The following is a 22,600-nucleotide window of genomic DNA, read 5'->3' on the forward strand; positions in this document are numbered from 1 at the left end:
TGAAAATTGTAGCAAATCCAAAATAAATAATGTAAAAGTCGTAAAGTGAAGATAATTTCTTACAGATTTCCTCCGGTTACAAACAATGGTTTCCAAACCAGCTGACCTATAGCGCCCCCTGGCAGCGATTACACATGGACCAATGGGGCGTTGCAGCCGCCAAACATCGACGCTCCAAGAGACGCAGACGATTCTGCAATATTTCATTATCGATTGACTTCATGCACACGGCTGGGATCCTGTGCAGCTTCACACGGCCAAAAGTATTTCACCAGGGAATGTAAGATTGTGCTGAGCTACTGGCGGGACATCCAAGAGCCTTCTCCAGGAGTAAGCCGAGACCCCCGACTGACGTTCTAGACCAACGCCAACTGGGGGGAAGTCAGGAGACTGCGCAGGCAATCCCTCGGCCATGTCATATCATCACTGTATTACCAATAGTGAGCAGCGGGGGGCATGCAAGCACGGGCACTAATGGGGGGCTGCACAGACAACCCCTCTGCCATGTCATATCATCGCTGTATTACTGACACCGAGCAGCGGGGGGGCGTGCAAGCACGGAGCACTAACGGGGGGCTGCACAGACAATCCCTCGGCCATGTCATATCATCGCTGTATTACTAATAGCGAGCAGCGGGGGGCGTGCAAGCACGGAGCACTAACGGGGGGCTGCACAGACAATCCCTCGGCCATGTCATATCATCGCTGTATTACTGACACCGAGCAGCGGGGGGCGTGCAAGCACGGAGCACTAACGGGGGGCTGCACAGACAACCCCTCGGCCATGTCATATCATCGCTGTATTACTAATAGCGAGCAGCGGGGGGCGTGCAAGCACGGAGCACTAACGGGGGGCTGCACAGACAATCCCTCGGCCATGTCATATCATCGCTGTATTACTGACACCGAGCAGCGGGGGGGCGTGCAAGCACGGAGCACTAACGGGGGGCTGCACAGACAACCCCTCGGCCATGTCATATCATCGCTGTATTACTGACACCGAGCAGCGGGGGGCGTGCAAGCACGGAGCACTAATGGGGGCAGTACAGGCAGGGCACCTGGTGCAGGTAAGATAGAGGGTCCTGGCCTCTGACTAATACCACCTGGGTCCTCGTTGTCCTCGTCAGTGATAACTTTGCCTGGTCTATTAGTCGTCAGACCTTGTGTCACACGTTGGTGGTACATTCACGCTTCCTGTTTTGTGCCCCGCTCTCGCGTCACTTCTCTTCCTTTATAAATCTGCGGTTACTTCTCTCTGATGACTAATTGTCACGAAAATTCATTTGCTGGAAAAATGAAAAACAAGCAACTTCAATCCGGTACCATGAAGCAATGCCCCCCTGGCAGGGGGTGGGCAGAGGCCAAACTTTCCTGGCACCAGTTACTGTGCTTACAACATTGTAATAACTAGGGGGTCTGCGTCTACGGCCAGAATACACGGATTGTATGTCGTAACCTACCCCTACGAAGGGGCTAGATCCAGACTCTGAGCAGATCCGTGTCTCATAAGAATTAAGAAGTAGAAGCTTAGCAAGAAGTGGAGTAATAAAGCATCAGACTGCACATGGTTTATTAGTAGTCTGTTACCATGGAGATGCATCGTGCTGTATACATAAGATCCTGGAGCAGATTTATCACAATTGTATTAACCAGGCAGGAGGAGGATGTAACACAAGTATACATATCCTTTAAGCTGCGTTCAGTGCTGTCTGTTCAGTGGTTGTGTAGCAGATACCCAGAAATCATCAGTAGCCGCTCTTCAACTGCAGATACATATGGACCCTGGTGATTGGATCCTAATTGCCTCTGAAAGAGATAACACAGTCTTCTGTGGCATTACAATACCAGACACCTCTAGCTCCTACAGGGATGCAATCAGAAATGCTTTGTGACGTCCGACTTATGATCACAAGCAAAGTGCAGGGATCCCCGGACTCGGGGCTGTCTCCCTCTCTGTAGGTGTGAGGATGATGCTCGTCTCTCTGCCTCCTCCTCATCGCTGTAACTAAGGGGGGCTGAGTAAGTGGCAGACTTCAAAGTTTGGAAAGTCAGAAATGACTCAATTCCTTGCTGGCAACATGATGCCGTAGAAAGGGAACTGGTTTGATAGTGAGAGCCGAGTGGTGGTGGGAACCACAGACGGTAACCTTCTCATCTTTGTATCTTTAAGGGGTATGAAAAATGCACATGACCGTAAAAATAAACCTTGCAGTCTTAAACTACTTTTATTAGTGTAGGAAAGGCTCTCGCCTCTATTTTCCTCTTCTTTTGTCTGGCTGCAACACAACTGGCTAGAGCAGTAGTATCCCCACTCCTTCCCGACCTACGACAGACTGTAACACAACTGGCTAGAACAGTAGTATCCCTCCTCCTTCTTCCTGACCTATGACTGACTGCAAGACAACTGGCTAGAGCAGTAGTATCCTCCTCCTTCCTGACCTATGACAGACTGCAGGACAACTGGCTAGAGCAGTAGTATCCTCCTTCTTCCTGACCTATGACAGACTGCAGGACAACTGGCTAGAACAGTAGTATCCCTCCTCCTTCTTCCTGACCTATGACAGACTGCAGGACAACTGGCTAGAGCAGTAGTATCCTCCTTCTTCCTGACCTATGACAGACTGCAGGACAACTGGCTAGAGCAGCAGTATCCCTCCTCCTTCCTGACCTATGACAGACTGCAGGACAACTGGCTAGAGCAGTAGTATCCTCCTTCTTCCTGACCTATGACAGGCTGCGAGACAACTGGCTTCATTAGGAGCTTCTCCCTTCAACCCTCAGTTCTTCTGCAGCCAAAGATGGAGCTTATTGGCAGGAGCGAGACCTTTTTCCACAGCAGTGTTTGGTTCAGAATTATCCTGGAAATGCAGTGACCAGTCTCTATGCCCAGGACACTCAATGTTACATTATTTATGCTCAGAAAATTCCCTGCCTCCGCTCTAAACAAGGGGAACAAATAATGCAGGGGGGATTCTCACTGTCCTGCTTAAAATAATCTCACATCTATGGGAAAGAGCTGACTGCAGCCTCCATTATTAATGAATGCCGTGTAAATTGTTCCATCAGACTGGATTAGTCTTTAGTGTAACGACTTGTGGTGAGAACATCATGTAAAATTAATGTTATTACCGTACATCACAAACAAGAAGGGGGATGGAGCGTCCTATAGGAAACCCAGGGGTGCACCAGACAGGTATAGTCACTGCCTCACCTGACCATGTGTACAGCTACAGGGTGTAACTCAGGATCAGTACAGGATAAGTAATGTCATGTATGTACACAGTGACTGCACCAGCAGCAGAATAGTGAGTGCAGCTCTGGGGTATAATACAGGATGTAACTCAGGATCAGTACAGGATAAGTAATGTCATGTATGTACACAGTGACTGCACCAGCAGCAGAATAGTGAGTGCAGCTCTGGGGTATAATACAGGATGTAACTCAGGATCAGTACAGGATAAGTAATGTCATGTATGTACAGTGACTGCACCAGCAGCAGAATAGTGAGTGCAGCTCTGGGGTATAATACAGGATGTAACTCAGGATCAGTACAGGATAAGTAATGTCATGTATGTACAGTGACTGCACCAGCAGCAGAATAGTGAGTGCAGCTCTGGGGTATAATACAGGATGTAACTCAGGATCAGTACAGGATAAGTAATGTCATGTATGTACACAGTGACTGCACCAGCAGCAGAATAGTGAGTGCAGCTCTGGAGTATAATACAGGATATAACTCAGGATCAGTACAGGATAAGTAATGTCATGTATGTACACAGTGACTGCCCCAGCAGCAGAATAGTGAGTGCAGCTCTGGGGTATAATACAGGATGTAACTCAGGATCAGTACAGGATAAGTAATGTCATGTATGTACACAGTGACTGCACCAGCAGCAGAATAGTGAGTGCAGCTCTGGTGTATAATACAGGATGTAACTCAGGATCAGTACAGGATAAGTAATGTCATGTATGTACACAGTGACTGCACCAGCAGCAGAATAGTGAGTGCAGCTCTGGGGTATAATACAGGATGTAACTCAGGATCAGTACAGGATAAGTAATGTCATGTATGTACACAGTGACTGCACCAGCAGCAGAATAGTGAGTGCAGCTCTGGAGTATAATACAGGATGTAACTCAGGATCAGTGCAGGATAAGTAATGTCATGTATGTACACAGTGACTGCACCAGCAGCAGAATAGTGAGTGCAGCTCTGGTGTATAATACAGGATGTAACTCAGGATCAGTACAGGATAAGTAATGTCATGTATGTACACAGTGACTGCACCAGCAGCAGAATAGTGAGTGCAGCTCTGGAGTATAATACAGGATGTAACTCAGGATCAGTACAGGATAAGTAATGTCATGTATGTACACAGTGACTGCACCAGTAGCAGAATATTGAGTGCAGCTCTGGAGTATAATACAGGATGTAACTCAGGATCAGTACAGGATAAGTAATGTCATGTATGTACACAGTGACTGCACCAGCAGCAGAATAGTGAGTGCAGCTCTGGAGTATAATACAGGATGTAACTCAGGATCAGTACAGGATAAGTAATGTCATGTATGTACACAGTGACTGCACCAGCAGCAGAATAGTGAGTGCAGCTCTGGAGTATAATACAGGATGTAACTCAGGATCAGTACAGGATAAGTAATGTCATGTATGTACACAGTGACTGCACCAGCAGCAGAATAGTGAGTGCAGCTCTGGAGTATAATACAGGATGTAACTCAGGATCAGTACAGGATAAGTAATGTCATGTTTGTACACAGTGACTGCACCAGCAGCAGAATAGTGAGTGCAGCTCTGGAGTATAATACAGGATGTAACTCAGGATCAGTACAGGATAAGTAATGTCATGTATGTACACAGTGACTGCACCAGCAGCAGAATAGTGAGTGCAGCTCTGGAGTATAATACAGGATGTAACTCAGGATCAGTACAGGATAAGTAATGTCATGTATGTACACAGTGACTGCACCAGCAGCAGAATAGTGAGTGCAGCTCTGGGGTATAATACAGGATGTAACTCAGGATCAGTACAGGATAAGTAAGGTCATGTATGTACACAGTGACTGCACCAGCAGCAGAATAGTGAGTGCAGCTCTGGAGTATAATGCAGGATGTAACTCGGGTAATATCAGATATTTACGATAATTTATGTGTTTTCTGTCGTCATTGAAAATGAAACGTTGACTCCCGGGGTTGAAAATACAACATTTACTTCCTTCCTAATGACTTTCGCTGTCACTTGGGGCCTATGTGTATATGTAGGATGAATGTTACACAATAGGTGGATATCCTATTTCCTCTGTGTCTTATTTATATTCCTGTGTGATGACAGGCGTCCTATGTGTCGCCCCTGCCATAGTGTACACCATGGCACCCTGTTACATCTGTGTACTGCACCTATGGAGCAGCATCGCACCCACCTCTCGCTTATTCCTGCTGTTTTCCATATTGTGGACCTTTATGCCTCCTGATTTTCTGTTCCATACGTCTCTTTATAATCTGTCAGTAATGATTTGTCTGGAGAACATTTCCTTCACTTTGGTGGGAACGTCAATCAGAAACACATTTTGTTACTTTGTAACTTGGGTTCTATAAATGTAGCTATGACAACCATACAGATACATGTATATAGAGGAGGAGCCGGGAGCTGTCACCTGCCGGGTGGCCTGAGGTCAGGACCTGCACAATAAGTGGCATGAAGTCATCGGGTCGGGTAATAAACATGTATCCTTACCTATAGGACACGCGTGGGATGTGTTACATGGAGGCAGACGCTGTGATGTCATCTCTCGGTTATCCGGGGGGAGTATAATCCCTCACTTTATACACAGAGTCCAGCATGTCAGGGCTGTGTCTCCTGTACACACAGGGGGAGGAGCTCTGCCAGCACCCTTTCATATTCTAAGCCCCTCCTCTTTTATAGCCACACCCCCTTTCACAGGTTGGCTATAGTATTGCAGTCCAGCTGAATTGCAGTACTGGATTTAGCTGTGAGACTGTCCTAATTCTGGACAATCCCTTTACGCAACTCTTAAAGGGGCCGGACGCATTTACCCATGCTTTGGTTATTTGGAGCACTTACTGTGTAATTCTTTTGATTTTAGATTTATTTGGTCTCTCAATCCATTAATTTTAGTGTCTGGTTTTGTTTTTTGTCTCCTCAGATTTTTCCACCCAGGTTAATTCCACATCCCTGAACTCTGCGAGTATCCGTGGTTCTATGAGCGGTCCTCTGCTGCATCCATCCCTCAGCAGTTCCGGGATTAGCCCATCTTTGGGCTCCCCCACCCAGCTCCACTCACCTCTCGGCTCTCCCATCAATGGAATGGGTCCCCCTTTCTCCGTCATCAGCCCACCCCTGGGCCCCTCAATGTCCATGTCCTCAGCAGGGATGGGGTTTGGCACCAGCAGTCCACAGGTGAGTGATCACAATTATTACACAGTAGATATGTATATATACTGTCAGTCTATGAGCTGTCTCTTCCCACCTGTATGTGGTGGATAACAGAGAACAATAGAATCTGTTCTCCTACATAAGGATTGAGATGTTCACATTTTGTATACACTGACCTCTGACATGGTACAGAAGTAAATCCAGTTAAATGGTTAATGAGCTTTACATTTTCTGCCCCCCAAGTCCCTAGCAGAGGAGGGTGGGCTGAGGAAAAAGATTATCTAAATGTCCAAATCGCCTCCCAGAGGTAAAGAGCTTACACTATAATAAGCCACAGGGCCCCAGCAGCTGATGCCACCTGTCACCCAGACATTGGCACCTTATACAAGCGTAATCTGCTGCATCCTGCCCGGCAGCGCCACATCCACCCCCAAACAAGATGTGGGGTTGTAGAACAGGTGCCTGGTCCTGTATCAAGGGGCATTTGTGGTTCCAAGTAATGGACTGAATTGGAGTTGTAGTGCATTAATATCAATGGAGAAGTAGTAGTGATGTATCCTAGCAAGGCCACAAAAGCTGTGGAGTGGAAGGAGAGAGAAGATTATGGAAGGCCGGATCAGGGGTAATCACTACAGATAGTGGAGGACAGTGAGGGACTTCAGGAAGAACCACCACAATATACTATAGACTTAGTTGTAGCAATGCGGGAGCTGTGCGCCACACGTGGCCCCTTGCTGCAAAGCACATAAGATTTCTCCAGAAGTGAGGATGATATGTTTATACACAAGGGTATCATTGTCAGGGTAGACGTGAAATCTCCTAATGTCTCATCCTGATAATGAGAACCAGTTCATCTAGAGAAAAGAGGCCTGTAAGTCTCCGCGCACGGGCAGAGGGGGCCTGTAAGTCTCCGCACATGGGCAGAGGGGGTCTGTGTGCTGGAGACTAATCCCCCTCTACAGGCGGTAACGGGATCAGACAATACAGCAAGGATGTAATATCAAGCACTAGACTCAGGACAGGGCCTGGTAGTGATGGGGCGACACGTATAAGGTGGGTCCAATTAATAGACATCCCAGCCCACACAGTTTATGAGCAGGTAGCTAATCTGCTAATGAACTTTTTAGTTCAAACAAGAAGACCATTTGTGTGCCGAGGCGTCTTTTCATTGGTCTGTATAGTGTTGTGTGGCTTGTCCACGTGCACCACACTTCAAAGTGGCGTCCGTGTATCTAAACTGATTTATAAGGTGGGTGCAGGATGTCCGGTTCAGCCGCTCGTCCTCCCATAGACCTTCTTAAGTGATTACACAGAACAAGTCAATAAGACAGAGCCGTTCTCTCAGCCATATGTCTCCTTCCCTTTAGGGCTTCAGTGACGGGTCCAGCCGGCGCTGGGGGATGTACCATAGACCGGAGAGAACAATGGGTCCGGTGGAATAGCTGGGCTAGTGACTGGAGCAGCCTCCTCTCCTATCCTAGTCCTGTGGTGCATGTAGCACTTCTAGCTCGGATGCACAGATTGTAGAGCAGCGCCCCCTGTGGCCGTTGTGTGCTCATACATCGCGGCTCCCCGTGGGACTGACAGGTTGATGTGATGGTATTTTTGTGAGGTGTGAAATGAGTGCAGGCCGCCTGCTCGGAGCAGTAATAGCAGCGAGCGCTCTCGCCTCGTATCACTGGGACATGTAAACATTGCTCGCTCGGATGATGTCATCACTTTCTGGAGCACCTGAGGCACCGCGTTGTTCTTGGGCCTGTGGTTATCATCCCCCCTTGGCCGGTCACTGATCTCACATTTCAGAGAGCTGACGCCCTCATCTCTTACACATCTGGAGGCTGATGTTACCTGATAGCAATGTGCCCCCCGGGTATAGCACGTGCCTCATGTATAGAGCTTGTCGTCCCTCCGTGTACACTCCGCGCCCTTGAAGGGGACGTTCATCCATCCTTACATAACAAGTGATAATGCATCCGTGTCCTTATAGTCACCTGGAAGGTCTCCGAGATCTATATATATCTCCTCTTCCCTCCTGTTTATGGGTACAGGGTCCCAAATCTAGTGGGGATAATCATGAAGACTCTGTGCTTACACAGGGCAGCAGTGTAAAGCATGGGGGGCAGAGATAAGGGCCTGGGATGTGTAGTAGTGGCTGCAGATGTCTGGTCTCTGATAGTCCCTATTCCTGCGTCTCTGATACAATCCTCCCACCTGTCTGACTTTTCTTCCTCCTCTCCCTGAGCATTAGATAAAACACTTAAGTCTTGGTGCAGCCTGTGATCCTGTAAAGCTGCGCCTCCCCCCTCCCCCGCTGCTGCAGCTTTTGATGTTGCTGCCTGCGCCTGCCAGACTCTTGGTCAAGCTGATTAGGCAATGAGTGTATCACATCCCTCTCCTCTCATCTCCGCTTTTTCCTTTATTTCTTTTCTTCTTTCCAAGGGTGCGAAAAGTTTATAAGCTGCGAGATCTCCTGACGAGGGGAACATCCGGCCCTGTTATTAGGCCCACGGGCGTTACACCGGCTTCATGGCAAAATGATACTTATGGGAAATATTTACTGGTCGAGTCTTAAAATAATTTAGGCAATTAATACTGTTTGATGTGTAACAAAGTTGTGTAAGAGCAAGAGGTGCCGCGGCCCTACCGGATCAGGGGCAGAGGAGGTGCCGCGGCCCTACCGGATCAGGGGCAGAGGAGGTGCCGCAGCCCTGCCGGATCAGGGGCAGAGGAGGTGCCGCAGCCCTGCCGGAGAAGGGGCAGAGGAGGTGCCGCAGCCCTGCCGGATCAGGGGCAGAGGAGGTGCCGCAGCCCTGCCGGAGAAGGGGCAGAGGAGGTGCCGCAGCCCTGCCGGAGAAGGGGCAGAGGAGGTGCCGCAGCCCTGCCGGAGAAGGGGCAGAGGAGGTGCCGCAGCCCTGCCGGATCAGGGGCAGAGGAGGTGCCTCAGCCCTGCCGGAGAAGGGGCAGAGGAGGTGCCGCAGCCCTGCCGGATCAGGGGCAGAGGAGGTGCCGCAGCCCTGCCGGATCAGGGGCAGAGGAGGTGCCGCAGCCCTGCCGGATCAGGGGCAGAGGAGGTGCCGCAGCCCTGCCGGATCAGGGGCAGAGGAGGTGCCGCAGCCCTGCCGGAGAAGGGGCAGAGGAGGTGCCGCAGCCCTGCCGGAAAAAGGGGCAGAGGAGGTGCCGCAGCCCTGCCGGAAAAAGGGGCAGAGGAGGTGCCGCAGCCCTGCCGGATCAGGGGCAGAGGAGGTGCCGCAGCCCTGCCGGATCAGGGGCAGAGGAGGTGCCGCAGCCCTGCCGGATCAGGGGCAGAGGAGGTGCCGCAGCCCTGCCGGAGAAGGGGCGGAGGAGGTGCCGCAGCCCTGCCGGAGAAGGGGCGGAGGAGGTGCCGCAGCCCTGCCGGAGAAGGGGCGGAGGAGGTGCCGCGGCCCTGCCGGAGAAGGGGCGGAGGAGGTGCCGCGGCCCTGCCGGAGAAGGGGCAGAGGAGGTGCCGCGGCCCTCCCGGAGCAGGGACGGAGGAGGCGGCGCGGCCCTCCCGGAGAAGGGGCGGAGGAGGCGGCGCAGCCCTGCCGGAAAAAGGGGCAGAGGAGGCGCCGCAGCCCTGCCGGAGAAGGGGCGGAGGAGGTGCCGCAGCCCTGCCGGAGAAGGGGCGGAGGAGGTGCCGCAGCCCTGCCGGAGAAGGGGCGGAGGAGGTGCCGCGGCCCTGCCGGAGAAGGGGCGGAGGAGGTGCCGCGGCCCTGCCGGAGAAGGGGCAGAGGAGGTGCCGCGGCCCTCCCGGAGCAGGGACGGAGGAGGCGGCGCGGCCCTCCCGGAGAAGGGGCGGAGGAGGCGGCGCAGCCCTGCCGGAAAAAGGGGCAGAGGAGGCGCCGCAGCCCTGCCGGATCAGGGGCAGAGGAGGCGCCGCAGCCCTGCCGGATCAGGGGCAGAGGAGGTGCCGCAGCCCTGCCGGAGAAGGGGCGGAGGAGGTGCCGCGGCCCTGCCGGAGAAGGGGCGGAGGAGGTGCCGCGGCCCTCCCGGAGCAGGGACGGAGGAGGCGGCGCGGCCCTCCCGGAGAAGGGGCGGAGGAGGCGGCGCGGCCCTCCCGGAGAAGGGGCGGAGGAGGCGGCGCGGCCCTCCCGGAGAAGGGGCGGAGGAGGCGGCGCGGCCCTCCCGGAGAAGGGGCGGAGGAGGCGGCGCGGCCCTCCCGGAGAAGGGGCGGAGGAGGCGGCGCGGCCCTCCCGGAGAAGGGGCGGAGGAGGCGGCGCGGCCCTCCCGGAGAAGGGGCGGAGGAGGCGGCGCGGCCCTCCCGGAGAAGGGGCGGAGGAGGCGGCGCGGCCCTCCCGGAGAAGGGGCGGAGGAGGCGGCGCGGCCCTCCCGGAGAAGGGGCGGAGGAGGCGGCGCGGCCCTCCCGGAGAAGGGGCGGAGCCCGACTGTAATGTACTGACATTATATGAGGAGATGCTGATATCAGAAAGTTTCCTCCTTTTACTATGTAATATTTTACTCATTATTTATATCTTGTTTTTCAGCTCCATTCCCCCATGAACTCGGTCAGCAGCACAGAGGACATCAAGCCTCCCCCTGGAATAAATGGCATCCTCAAAGTGCCGGCGCACCAATCAGCAGCTATGGCCGCCTTCACCAAGCACATCTGTGCCATCTGCGGGGACCGATCGTCAGGTAACCTCTTACATTACATGTACACACTAGACATGTGTGTATGAGCCCCACTTGTATGGCTGCATTAATAGGAGACATGATCTGTAGACAAGGCAGGTAAGTGGTCACTGGTATACAGAACATTACTGAGCCAGTAATACCAGCCAGGAAGGCGAATATAAAGGAGATGGATCATCTGCTTGTTGTGTCCTCGGCTACTGCTCTCTGTAAGGGGAGGTCTCAGTCTTGGTTTCTTTAGGATGGGCAGGGACTGACCTCTAGGACCTGTAGTTCTGGTGTAGTGTAGGCAGCTTTGGTCCTTCCTCTATACATTCCTATATACTGCACGAGCTGAGAGCTGACCCCCAGCTACAGGACATGTGCAGAGCTTGTTATTCAGTGGGGTCTCACCTACAGACCTTGACGTATAATGCAGGTAGGAAACTTCACTCACTGAATACAGCTCATACATGGAGTATATACTCTGCCCCTGACACCCCAGGCAAGGTCACAGCACTCACACGTTATTCTCTCTATACTATGTGTATAACGGCTCCGGTAATGGATTTATGTTCTATTTGTATGAACAAAGCGCAGATTCAGTGTCATGTACTAATGGATGATCCCTATGTAAGAAATACCTCTTCTCTATACTGATTGGCTGTATTCTCAGTGATGGCACCGCTGCTCTCTAGTGATGGCTAGGCTGTATTCTCAGTGATGACACCGCTGCTCTCAGTGATGGCTAGGCTGTATTCTCAGTGATGGCACCGCTGCTCTCTAGTGATGGATAGGCTGTATTCTCAGTGATGGCACCGCTGCTCTCTAGTGATGGATAGGCTGTATTCTCAGTGATGGCACCACTGCTCTCTAGTGATGGATAGGCTGTATTCTCAGTGATGGCACCACTGCTCTCTAGTGATGGATAGGCTGTATTCTCAGTGATGGCACCGCTGCTCTCTAGTGATGGATAGGCTGTATTCTCAGTGATGGCACCGCTGCTCTCTAGTGATGGATAGGCTGTATTCTCAGTGATGGCACCGCTGCTCTCTAGTGATGGATAGGCTGTATTCTCAGTGATGGCACCGCTGATCTCTAGTGATGGATAGGCTGTATTCTCAGTGATGGCACCGCTGCTCTCTAGTGATGGATAGGCTGTATTCTCAGTGATGACACCGCTGCTCTCTAGTGAGGGATAGGCTGTATTCTCAGTGATGGCACCGCTGCTCTCTAGTGATGGATAGGCTGTATTCTCAGTGATGGCACCGCTGCTCTCTAGTGATGGATAGGCTGTAGTCTCAGTGATGGCACCGCTGCTCTCTAGTGATGGATAGGCTGTATTCTCAGTGATGGCACCGCTGCTCTCTAGTGATGGATAGGCTGTATTCTCAGTGATCGTGCCGCTGCTCTCTAGTGATGGATAGGCTGTATTCTCAGTGATGGCGCCGCTGCTCTCTAGTGATGGATAGGCTGTATTCTCAGTGATGGCACCGCTGCTCTCTAGTGAGGGATAGGCTGTATTCTCAGTGATGGCACCGCTGCTCTCTAGTGATGGATAGGCTGTATTCTCAGTGATGACACCGCTGCTCTCTAGTGATGGATAGGCTGTATTCTCAGTGATGGCACCGCTGCTCTCAGTGATGGCTAGGCTGTATTCTCAGTGATGGCACCGCTGCTCTCTAGTGATGGATAGGCTGTATTCTCAGTGATGGCACCGCTGCTCTCTAGTGATGGATAGGCTGTATTCTCAGTGATGGCACCGCTGCTCTCTAGTGATGGATAGGCTGTATTCTCAGTGATGGCACCGCTGCTCTCTAGTGATGGATAGGCTGTATTCTCAGTGATGGCACCGCTGCTCTCTAGTGATGGATAGGCTGTATTCTCAGTGATGGCACCGCTGATCTCTAGTGATGGATAGGCTGTATTCTCAGTGATGGCACCGCTGCTCTCTAGTGAGGGATAGGCTGTATTCTCAGTGATGGCACCGCTGCTCTCTAGTGATGAATAGGCTGTATTCTCAGTGATGGCACCGCTGCTCTCTAGTGATGGATAGGCTGTATTCTCAGTGATGGATAGGCTGCTCTCTAGTGATGGATAGGATGTATTCTCAGTGATGACACCGCTGCTCTCTAGTGATGGATAGGCTGTATTCTCAGTGATGGCACCGCTGCTCTCTAGTGATGGATAGGCTGTATTCTCAGTGATGGCACCGCTGCTCTCTAGTGATGGATAGGCTGTATTCTCAGTGATGGCACCGCTGCTCTCTAGTGATAGGCTGTATTCTCAGTGATGGCACCGCTGCTCTCTAGTGATGGATAGGCTGTATTCTCAGTGATGGCACCGCTGCTCTCTAGTGATGGATAGGATGTATTCTCAGTGATGACACCGCTGCTCTCTAGTGAGGGATAGGCTGTATTCTCAGTGATGGCACCGCTGCTCTCTAGTGATGGATAGGCTGTATTCTCAGTGATGGCACCGCTGCTCTCTAGTGATGGATAGGCTGTATTCTCAGTGATGGCACCGCTGCTCTCTAGTGATGGATAGGCTGTATTCTCAGTGATGGCACCGCTGATCTCTAGTGATGGATAGGCTGTATTCTCAGTGATGGCACCGCTGCTCTCTAGTGAGGGATAGGCTGTATTCTCAGTGATGGCACCGCTGCTCTCTAGTGATGAATAGGCTGTATTCTCAGTGATGGCACCGCTGCTCTCTAGTGATGGATAGGCTGTATTCTCAGTGATGGATAGGCTGCTCTCTAGTGATGGATAGGATGTATTCTCAGTGATGACACCGCTGCTCTCTAGTGATGGATAGGCTGTATTCTCAGTGATGGCACCGCTGCTCTCTAGTGATGGATAGGCTGTATTCTCAGTGATGGCACCGCTGCTCTCTAGTGATGGATAGGCTGTATTCTCAGTGATGGCACCGCTGCTCTCTAGTGATAGGCTGTATTCTCAGTGATGGCACCGCTGCTCTCTAGTGATGGATAGGCTGTATTCTCAGTGATGGCACCGCTGCTCTCTAGTGATGGATAGGCTGTATTCTCAGTGATGGATAGGCTGCTCTCTAGTGATGGATAGGATGTATTCTCAGTGATGACACCGCTGCTCTCTAGTGATGGATAGGCTGTATTCTCAGTGATGACACCGCTGCTCTCTAGTGATGGATAGGCTGTATTCTCAGTGATGGCACCGCTGCTCTCTAGTGATGGATAGGCTGTATTCTCAGTGATGGCACCGCTGCTCTCTAGTGATAGGCTGTATTCTCAGTGATGGCACCGCTGCTCTCTAGTGATGGATAGGCTGTATTCTCAGTGATGGCACCGCTGCTCTCTAGTGATGGATAGGATGTATTCTCAGTGATGACACCGCTGCTCTCTAGTGAGGGATAGGCTGTATTCTCAGTGATGGCACCGCTGCTCTCTAGTGATGGATAGGATGTATTCTCAGTGATGACACCGCTGCTCTCTGATAAATATAAATGATTAGTATAATATACCAGTTTCTTCTGACCTTGCATTGTCTCTTGCAGGTAAACACTATGGCGTCTACAGCTGTGAAGGGTGTAAGGGATTTTTCAAGCGGACAGTTCGGAAGGATCTGACATACACGTGCCGGGATAACAAGGACTGCATGATAGATAAGCGGCAGAGGAACCGCTGTCAGTACTGTCGCTATCAGAAGTGTCTAGCTATGGGCATGAAGAGAGAAGGTAAGACCCTATACACGGACCCTCATGCTTTGTATTGTGGGGGTCTCCACCATTAGCAGCCATATGATGCATGATTATCCCGCTGTAATCATTGATGTGGTTTATCTGATTCCTGGAAATCTGGGTAGCAATGTTACTGTGTAATGTGTTACCCAGCTTTCCCAGGAGCAGATGGAACCTGGAAAGCAGCCTCCCGCCGCAGTGATTGTTGTATAGTGTGCTGTAAGCCCTTGTACATATTGACATTAATTCTCTGTCAATGTTTGTGTAGTTTTAGGCAGCTGGACGGCTGCCGGTAAGAAGTTTGTGATAAGGAATGAGGGAAATTTAGATCAGCCGCTGCATCCACCGCCAGGCTCTAATCTTGAGCACCCATCAGGTGATGACCTCTACCTATCATACACGCTACACTTGTGATGCCCGGTGCCCGCTGGGAGACATATATGTCACATACATATTCTGCAGCGCAGTACAGAGCCTATCACCTGCATGAATGTAGCACTGACTGCACCCCTCGTATCCAGCCTCTTATTACCTGCACCCATATACTCTGAGCAAGTAACAATAAAGCAGGCCAGCATTTTATATGTAGAGCTTTATTTCAATATATAAATACACTTGGTCACTGGGAATGAGAAATTATACCATAAACACGCGCAGGGGTCGCCATATTACAATTATCATACTGTATAAAGAGTATGCAAATGTCACATCAATAGAGAATGGTCCAATAGAAACACCTCCAGGCCCCAACTCTCTGTATCATGGACTACAACTCCAGTGCCAATAGCAATAACAACCCCCAATATCAGCAACATGTACCTGTCAGGAGTCTGTCCCTATTGTAATCCAGCTCTACAAGAGCAGAATACATCAATTTTTACTGTGGATATACTCAAATATTATCCATCTAGAGGTAGAGGGGGATGGAGAAGCTTTCTGCTACCCCACAGGAAGGAAAACTTATCAATTCAACCAATGTTATGTATTGTCCCTGGAGAGATGTGTATTCACACTGCTGTGCTCTGTGCTGTCTGTATCCATTGTTGAGTATTGTCCATGGAGAAATGTGTATTATTCCCTCACACTGCTGTGCTCTCTGCAGCCAGTGTTATGTATTGTCCCTGGAGAGATGTGTAATCATACCTCACACTGCTGTGCTCTGTGCTCTCTGCAGCCAGTGTTATGTATTGTCCCTGGAGAGATGTGTAATCAGACCTCACACTGCTGTGCTCTATACTCTCTGCAGCCAGTGTTATGTACTGTCCCTGGAGAGATGTGTAATCATACCTCACACTGCTGTGCTCTGTGCTCTCTGCAGCCAGTGTTATGTATTGTCCCTGGAGAGATGTGTAATCAGACCTCACACTGCTGTGCTCTGTGCTCTCTGCAGCCAGTGTTATGTACTGTCCCTGGAGAGATGTGTAATCATACCTCACACTGCTGTGCTCTGTGCTCTCTGCAGCCAGTGTTATGTAATGTCTCTGGAGAGATGTGTAATCAGACCTCACACTGCTGTGCTCTGTGCTCTCTGCAGCCAGTGTTATGTATTGTCCCTGGAGAGATGTGTAATCAGACCTCACACTGCTGTGCTCTGTGCTCTCTGCAGCCAGTGTTATGTATTGTCCCTGGAGAGATGTGTAATCAGACCTCACACTGCTGTGCTCTGTGCTCTCTGCAGCCAGTGTTATGTACTGTCCCTGGAGAGATGTGTAATCATACCTCACACTGCTGTGCTCTGTGCTCTCTGCAGCCAGTGTTATGTAATGTCTCTGGAGAGATGTGTAATCAGACCTCACACTGCTGTGCTCTGTGCTCTCTGCAGCCAGTGTTATGTATTGTCCCTGGAGAGATGTGTAATCAGACCTCACACTGCTGTGCTCTGTGCTCTCTGCAGCCAGTGTTATGTATTGTCCCTGGAGAGATGTGTAATCAGACCTCACACTGCTGTGCTCTGTGCTCTCTGCAGCCAGTGTTATGTACTGTCCCTGGAGAGATGGGGGGGGGGGGGGGGCGGCGTATGTTCCCCAGACGCTTGTGTGCTTGGGGCCTTACCCTGGGCTGGCAGAACAGTGTGTGCAATGCTCAGGGAGGGAGTTTCTCGGTGCACTGCTGGGACATGTAGTTCTCCACACACCACATGTGGCTGAAGTAAGCACTGGGGTCACAGCAGTGATGAGCTGTGGGATGTCGCCATATTGTGACACCACCGAGCAGATGGCAGTGCTGGTCGTGCGGCACATAGAGGGTTACAATGAAGCAGCCTGGTGCTCGAACACCAGAAACCGAGACGTACAAATCGAATGGGAGGCAGGACGCGGCCGCCGCTCGCAGAACATTGCACATTTGTGTCAGGTAGATGAATCTCCTGTGCCCTCGGCGCACTCTCTCCTGCCAGCGACGCAACACAAAACTCATCATTGTCCGGACTAAACGATCCGCGCGGGCACAGACCTCGTTACCAGGATCGATACTGCAGGAGATTAGGACTGGAGCGTCGGATGTTATTGAATCCCCTTCCTGCCTCGTCCAGGAGCTGACGCTTTAGGGAGCCAGGTCCAGGTGAACCCATATGGACCCATTGTTACCATTATAACCTCAGCTCATTAATGGTGTCTTCATTAATGGAAACCTACCAGTTAGAATGGCAGGGGTAAGCAGTAAGTACCGAGCACCAGCTCAGGGTGAGCTCAGGGTGAGCTGGTGCCGGTGCTTACTTTCGTTAGTGTTAATAACCGCTGTATCGCGGTTTTAACACTGTTTAAACTTTAGAGCAGAAGAGGCTTCGGCGCTGTGTGCGCACGCAACGTCTCCGGGATTTGCTATGTAGTCGTGCGCACGCAGCGCCGAAGCCTCTTCTGCTCTAAAGTTTAAACAGTGTTAAAACCGCGATACAGCGGTTATTAACACTAACGAAAGTAAGCACCGGCACCAGCTCACCCTGAGCTCACCCTGAGCTGGTGCTCGGTACTTACTGCTTACCCCTGCCATTCTAACTGGTAGGTTTCCTTTAATGTCATCAATGTGTGAGTAGCCGTGGAGGGCGGCACACGCGGCCATGTGCCTCTGCCCTTATCTCCCTGTTCACACTGTGCTGTCATTACTCACAGGAGGATTTATGGTCACTACAACACTTCATTCACATCCGTCCCACAACAATTAAGAGGGGAAAGTGTTAGGAGACACCCAGGGCCTGTCATGTGTGAATGATGCCCTAACTGGCCTGTGCTCAAGAGCTTACACTCACAGCAACCTGCATGTGCCAACACGGGCAATGGGCATTTCATGGAGCCGCGGGCCTGTGTATTATGGGTGTGTGAGGTCCAGTCCCCAGGAGAAATAGGAGCAGTGTCCCCGCTGGTGACCCCTGACATTGTGCCCACCCTCCTCTCTCTGGGGGTAAGGGAGTGTTCAGGCTCTTGTGATCACTGCAGATGCGCCACTATTCTTCCATGTGTGACCACTGGAGCCACGGATAGAACAGGGGGAGCTGGTTGTATTTCACTAGTCCCCAGCCGGATTAGGAGGGACTGTGGCCCCTGCACCCCTTGCTGAGCGTTGTGTACATCGCCCCTCACATCGGCTATAGAGGCGGCTGTATATACGTGTGTGGGGTCAGTGTGGCGCTGAGTGGTCCGCTCTGAGCTCTGGATCAAGTGGGAAAGAGTAAGCAGGAAGCTGCAGCGGGAAGCCCTTTCCCAGGCTCCCTGCAGCCGTCTTGGGAGGTCTGAACATAAACCTGATCTGGTTTCTCTGAGATCGTCAAGCTGGGATTTCTGTCTGTTGTATCGTAGCCCCCTGTGAGGAGACGCCGCAGTGTGCCCAGGATTATAGGGACAGGCCTGATGGCAGCGCCGGGCCGCAGGTTGTGGGATTGTAGCAGGGAACTGACAAAAGCTGTGGGTAGAGGTGATACTGCATTATGCGCGTGTGACGTAGGCTGCGCCCCCTGCAGTGTGCGGGTGTGACGGAGGCTGCGCCCCCCTGCAGTGTGCGCGTGTGACGGAGACTGCGCCCCCCTGCAATGTGCGCGTGTGACGGAGGCTGCGGCCCCCCTGCAGTGTGCGCGTGTGACGGAGGCTGCGGCCCCCCTGCAGTGTGCGGGTGTGACGGAGGCTGCGCCCCCCGCAGTGTGCGGGTGTGACGGAGGCTGCGCCCCCCGCAGTGTGCGGGTGTGACGGAGGCTGCGCCCCCCGCAGTGTGCGGGTGTGACGGAGGCTGCGCCCCCCGCAGTGTGCGGGTGTGACGGAGGCTGCGCCCCCCGCAGTGTGCGGGTGTGACGGAGGCTGCGCCCCCCGCAGTGTGCGGGTGTGACGGAGGCTGCGCCCCCCGCAGTGTGCGGGTGTGACGGAGGCTGCGCCCCCCGCAGTGTGCGGGTGTGACGGAGGCTGCGCCCCCCGCAGTGTGCGGGTGTGACGGAGGCTGCGCCCCCCGCAGTGTGCGGGTGTGATGGAGGCTGCGCCCCCCGCAGTGTGCGGGTGTGACGGAGGCTGCGCCCCCCGCAGTGTGCGGGTGTGACGGAGGCTGCGCCCCCCGCAGTGTGCGGGTGTGACGGAGGCTGCGCCCCCCTGCAGTGTGCGCGTGTGACGGAGACTGCGCCCCCCGCAGTGTGCGCGTGTGACGGAGACTGCGCCCCCCTGCAGTGTGCGCGTGTGGCGGAGGCTGCGCCCCCTGCGTTGTGCGCGTGTGACGGAGGCTGCGGCCCCCGCAGTGTGCGCATTAGGTTACTGGTTTTATATATAAGGAGCTGGTCAGGTTGGGCAGTTCCTTTCTGGTTCTACGGGTTTGAAGATTCCTAGAAAAGGTTCGGTATTCCCATTATTACCATATAACGCCAGGTCCGTTTCTTCTTACTTTATGGGATGATGGAGAGACAATCTGCCTGCAGATGTGAACAGGTCCCTAGAATCCTACACATATTTATTCTGGAACTAGAGGAATCTAGAAAGGTCTATGGTAGATCCCCGGTGATGCGATCATCTGCAGCCTCCTCTGTGGCTCCTGCTGTCTTACCATTAGAGGGTCTGCAGCTGACAGGACCCCCACCCGGAAGCCTCTGCACGGAATCCCCTCCTGGCCCGGGCAGGACCTCTGCTTTGTGCTGCTGGTGGCCGCCTTCCAAGGCCTTGCCCCGTTACATTCCTCTCGTGCTTCATGCGACGCTGCGGATGTGGCGGCTCCCGGATTTCTCAGCAACTTCACTGTACAAGGTTTATTTAAAAAGAAAATCTAATCTATAGAAAACCCGATCCCGGTCTCTATATTGTCTATAACGCATAGGATTACCCACCGTCCCTCTACATACAGGATGACCAGAACCGGCTGGCTGTCCATGGCAGCTTATGGCTGGAATCTCAGCCTTTGCAGGAGATGTAGACAGGGACCCCCCACTCGCCCCTGTATCAGGAGAGGGTCCTGGCAGTACAGGTCACAGGTCATGGTTAGATTTGGTCTGCGCTGGTTCTGGGGGGTTCTGGTGAGTTCTGTTGATACTGTCCTGGGTCAGTCCCATTGTGTTGCGCTGCCTGGGATAACGTTGTTTGCTCTCCGTGGTTTTCCCAATCCTCCCTTGGGGTAGTGAACTTTGGCAGCCGATTTCCCAACAGATAGAAAAAAAAAAGAAAAGCCTCCTTCCAAATCGTCGCCTTTCCAAAAATGTAATCATATTATTAAATAATTAGCTGGACTGGAATTTGCTGATGGTCTCCAGAACGGCGTCCAGCAGCCGCACTTTCCCATGGTTCATGTGTGCGAGACGTGAACACAGAGCAATGCCATAGAGCCGGCACCACGCAGAGTAGGTGTATCCTAGCACCCAGCACCAGGGGGCACCGTCAGCACTGGGGGCTTGTGGAACGCTTGCTGTCGTTGGGTGATGTCGCTTCCTCATGCATCTTCTCTCTTGCTTTTTGCACAGCCGTGCAGGAGGAGAGGCAGCGGGGGAAAGACCGCAACGAGAACGAGGTGGAGTGCACCAGCAGCGCCAACGAGGACATGCCCGTGGAGAAGATCCTGGAGGCCGAGCTGGCGGTGGAGCCAAAGACAGAGACTTATATTGAGGCTAACATGGGTCTCGCCCCCAATTCTGTAAGTATTAGGGGACCCCCATTTCCAGGTCTTATCAGGAGCCACCACGGCTACGCCTCACAGTCTGAGATCCAGTTGGGTTTGGCTGTGCGGTGCCGGACTGTCCCACCATAAAGCCAATACAGCTCTCCAGGTAAAACTGAAGGATATTGTAAGGTGTATGGATATTGTGTCACACCTGCAGCCATCCCTGCCTGTCACTGACACTGGTATATACTGTACAGCTGAATGTATGAGCTCAGTGAGGAGCAGAGGTGCAGGATGTGTGATAACTGAGATGTCTTCTACCTCCAGCCCAGCGATCCCGTCACCAACATCTGCCAGGCAGCCGACAAGCAGCTCTTCACCCTGGTGGAATGGGCAAAAAGAATCCCGCACTTTTCAGAGCTGCCACTGGACGACCAAGTCATACTGCTCAGGGCAGGTAAGTGCCCCCCAAACAATACCAAGTACCCACCAGTACAACATCTGGGAGAGATGTGTAATCAGCCCCCACACTGCTGTACCCCCAGACACTGCAGCGAAGCCCCCCAGTGTACTGCGCCCTCAGCTATAAATAACCCCCCGGGAGGAGTCTCCTGTACCCCCAGACCCTGCAGCGGAGCCCCCCAGTGTACTGCGCTTTCAGCTATAAATAACCTCCCTGCAGGAGTCTCCTGTACCCCCAGACCCTGCAGCGGAGCCCCCCAGTGTACTGCGCCCTCTGCTATAAATAACCTCCCTGCAGGAGTCTCTTGTACCCCCAGACCCTGCAGCGGAGCCCCCCAGTGTACTGCGCCCTCAGCTATAAATAACCCCCCGGGAGGAGTCTCCTGTACCCCCAGACCCTGCAGCGGAGCCCCCCAGTGTACTGCGCCCTCTTCTATAAATAACCTCCCTGCAGGAGTCTCCTGTACCCCCAGACCCTGCAGCGGAGCCCCCCAGTGTACTGCGCCCTCTGCTATAAATAACCTCCCTACAGGAGTCTCCTGTACCCCCAGACCCTGCAGCGGAGCCCCCCAGGGTACTGCGCCCCCGGCTATAAATAACCTCCCTGCAGGAGTCTCCTGTACCCCCAGACCCTGCAGCGAAGCCCCCCAGTGTACTGCGCCCTCAGCTATAAATAACCCCCCGGGAGGAGTATCCTGTACCCCCAGACCCTGCAGCGGAGCCCCCCAGTGTACTGCGCTTTCAGCTATACATAACCTCCCTGCAGGAGTCTCCTGTACCCCCAGACCCTGCAGCGGAGCCCCCCAGTGTACTGCGCCCTCTGCTATAAATAACCTCCCTGCAGGAGTCTCTTGTACCCCCAGACCCTGCAGCGGAGCCCCCCAGTGTACTGCGCCCTCAGCTATAAATAACCCCCCGGGAGGAGTCTCCTGTACCCCCAGACCCTGCAGCGGAGCCCCCCAGTGTACTGCGCCCTCAGCTATTAATAACCTCCCTGCAGGAGTCTCCTGTACCCCCAGACCCTGCAGCGGAGCCCCCCAGTGTACTGCGCCCTCTGCTATAAATAACCTCCCTGCAGGAGTCTCCTGTACTCCCAGACCCTGCAGCGGAGCCCCCCAGGGTACTGCGCCCCCCGGCTATAAATAACCTCCCTGCAGGAGTCTCCTGTACCCCCAGACCCTGCAGTGGAGCCCCCCAGGGTACTGCGCCCCCGGCTATAAATAACCCCCCGGGAGGAGTCTCCTGTACCCCCAGACCCTGCAGCAGAGCCCCCCAGTGTACTGCGCCCTCTGCTATAAATAACCTCCCTGCAGGAGTCTCCTGTACTC

At 52.9% G+C, this 22,600-nt stretch overlaps 1 protein-coding gene and 1 long non-coding RNA gene across 5 annotated transcripts in view; one reads left to right on the forward strand and one right to left on the reverse strand.

Moving 5' to 3' along the window:
* The window catches only part of RXRA (retinoid X receptor alpha), a 142,414-nt gene that overhangs the window by 96,331 nt on the left and 23,483 nt on the right, over window positions 1-22,600 (forward strand). For 3 of the 4 annotated variants that reach the window (XM_072125785.1, XM_072125783.1, XM_072125782.1), the window contains 6 exons: window positions 6,184-6,437; window positions 10,916-11,066; window positions 14,577-14,756; window positions 15,028-15,135; window positions 20,674-20,843; window positions 21,138-21,267. In XM_072125785.1, coding sequence (XP_071981886.1) covers window positions 6,240-6,437; window positions 10,916-11,066; window positions 14,577-14,756; window positions 15,028-15,135; window positions 20,674-20,843; window positions 21,138-21,267 — 937 coding nt within the window. In that variant the 5' untranslated portion in view covers window positions 6,184-6,239. The remainder of the gene's footprint in view (window positions 1-6,183; window positions 6,438-10,915; window positions 11,067-14,576; window positions 14,757-15,027; window positions 15,136-20,673; window positions 20,844-21,137; window positions 21,268-22,600) is intronic. The other variant, XM_072125784.1, reaches the window with a different exon arrangement.
* LOC140077286 (uncharacterized) lies at window positions 42-5,884 on the reverse strand. Its single transcript, XR_011849751.1, has 2 exons — window positions 5,754-5,884; window positions 42-1,806 (listed from the first exon to the last, which is right to left on the reverse strand). It is a non-coding gene; the product is annotated as an uncharacterized lncRNA (long non-coding RNA).

The sequence above is a fragment of the Engystomops pustulosus genome, chromosome 9, assembly GCF_040894005.1.
Source record: "Engystomops pustulosus chromosome 9, aEngPut4.maternal, whole genome shotgun sequence".
NCBI lineage: Eukaryota > Metazoa > Chordata > Amphibia > Anura > Leptodactylidae > Engystomops > Engystomops pustulosus.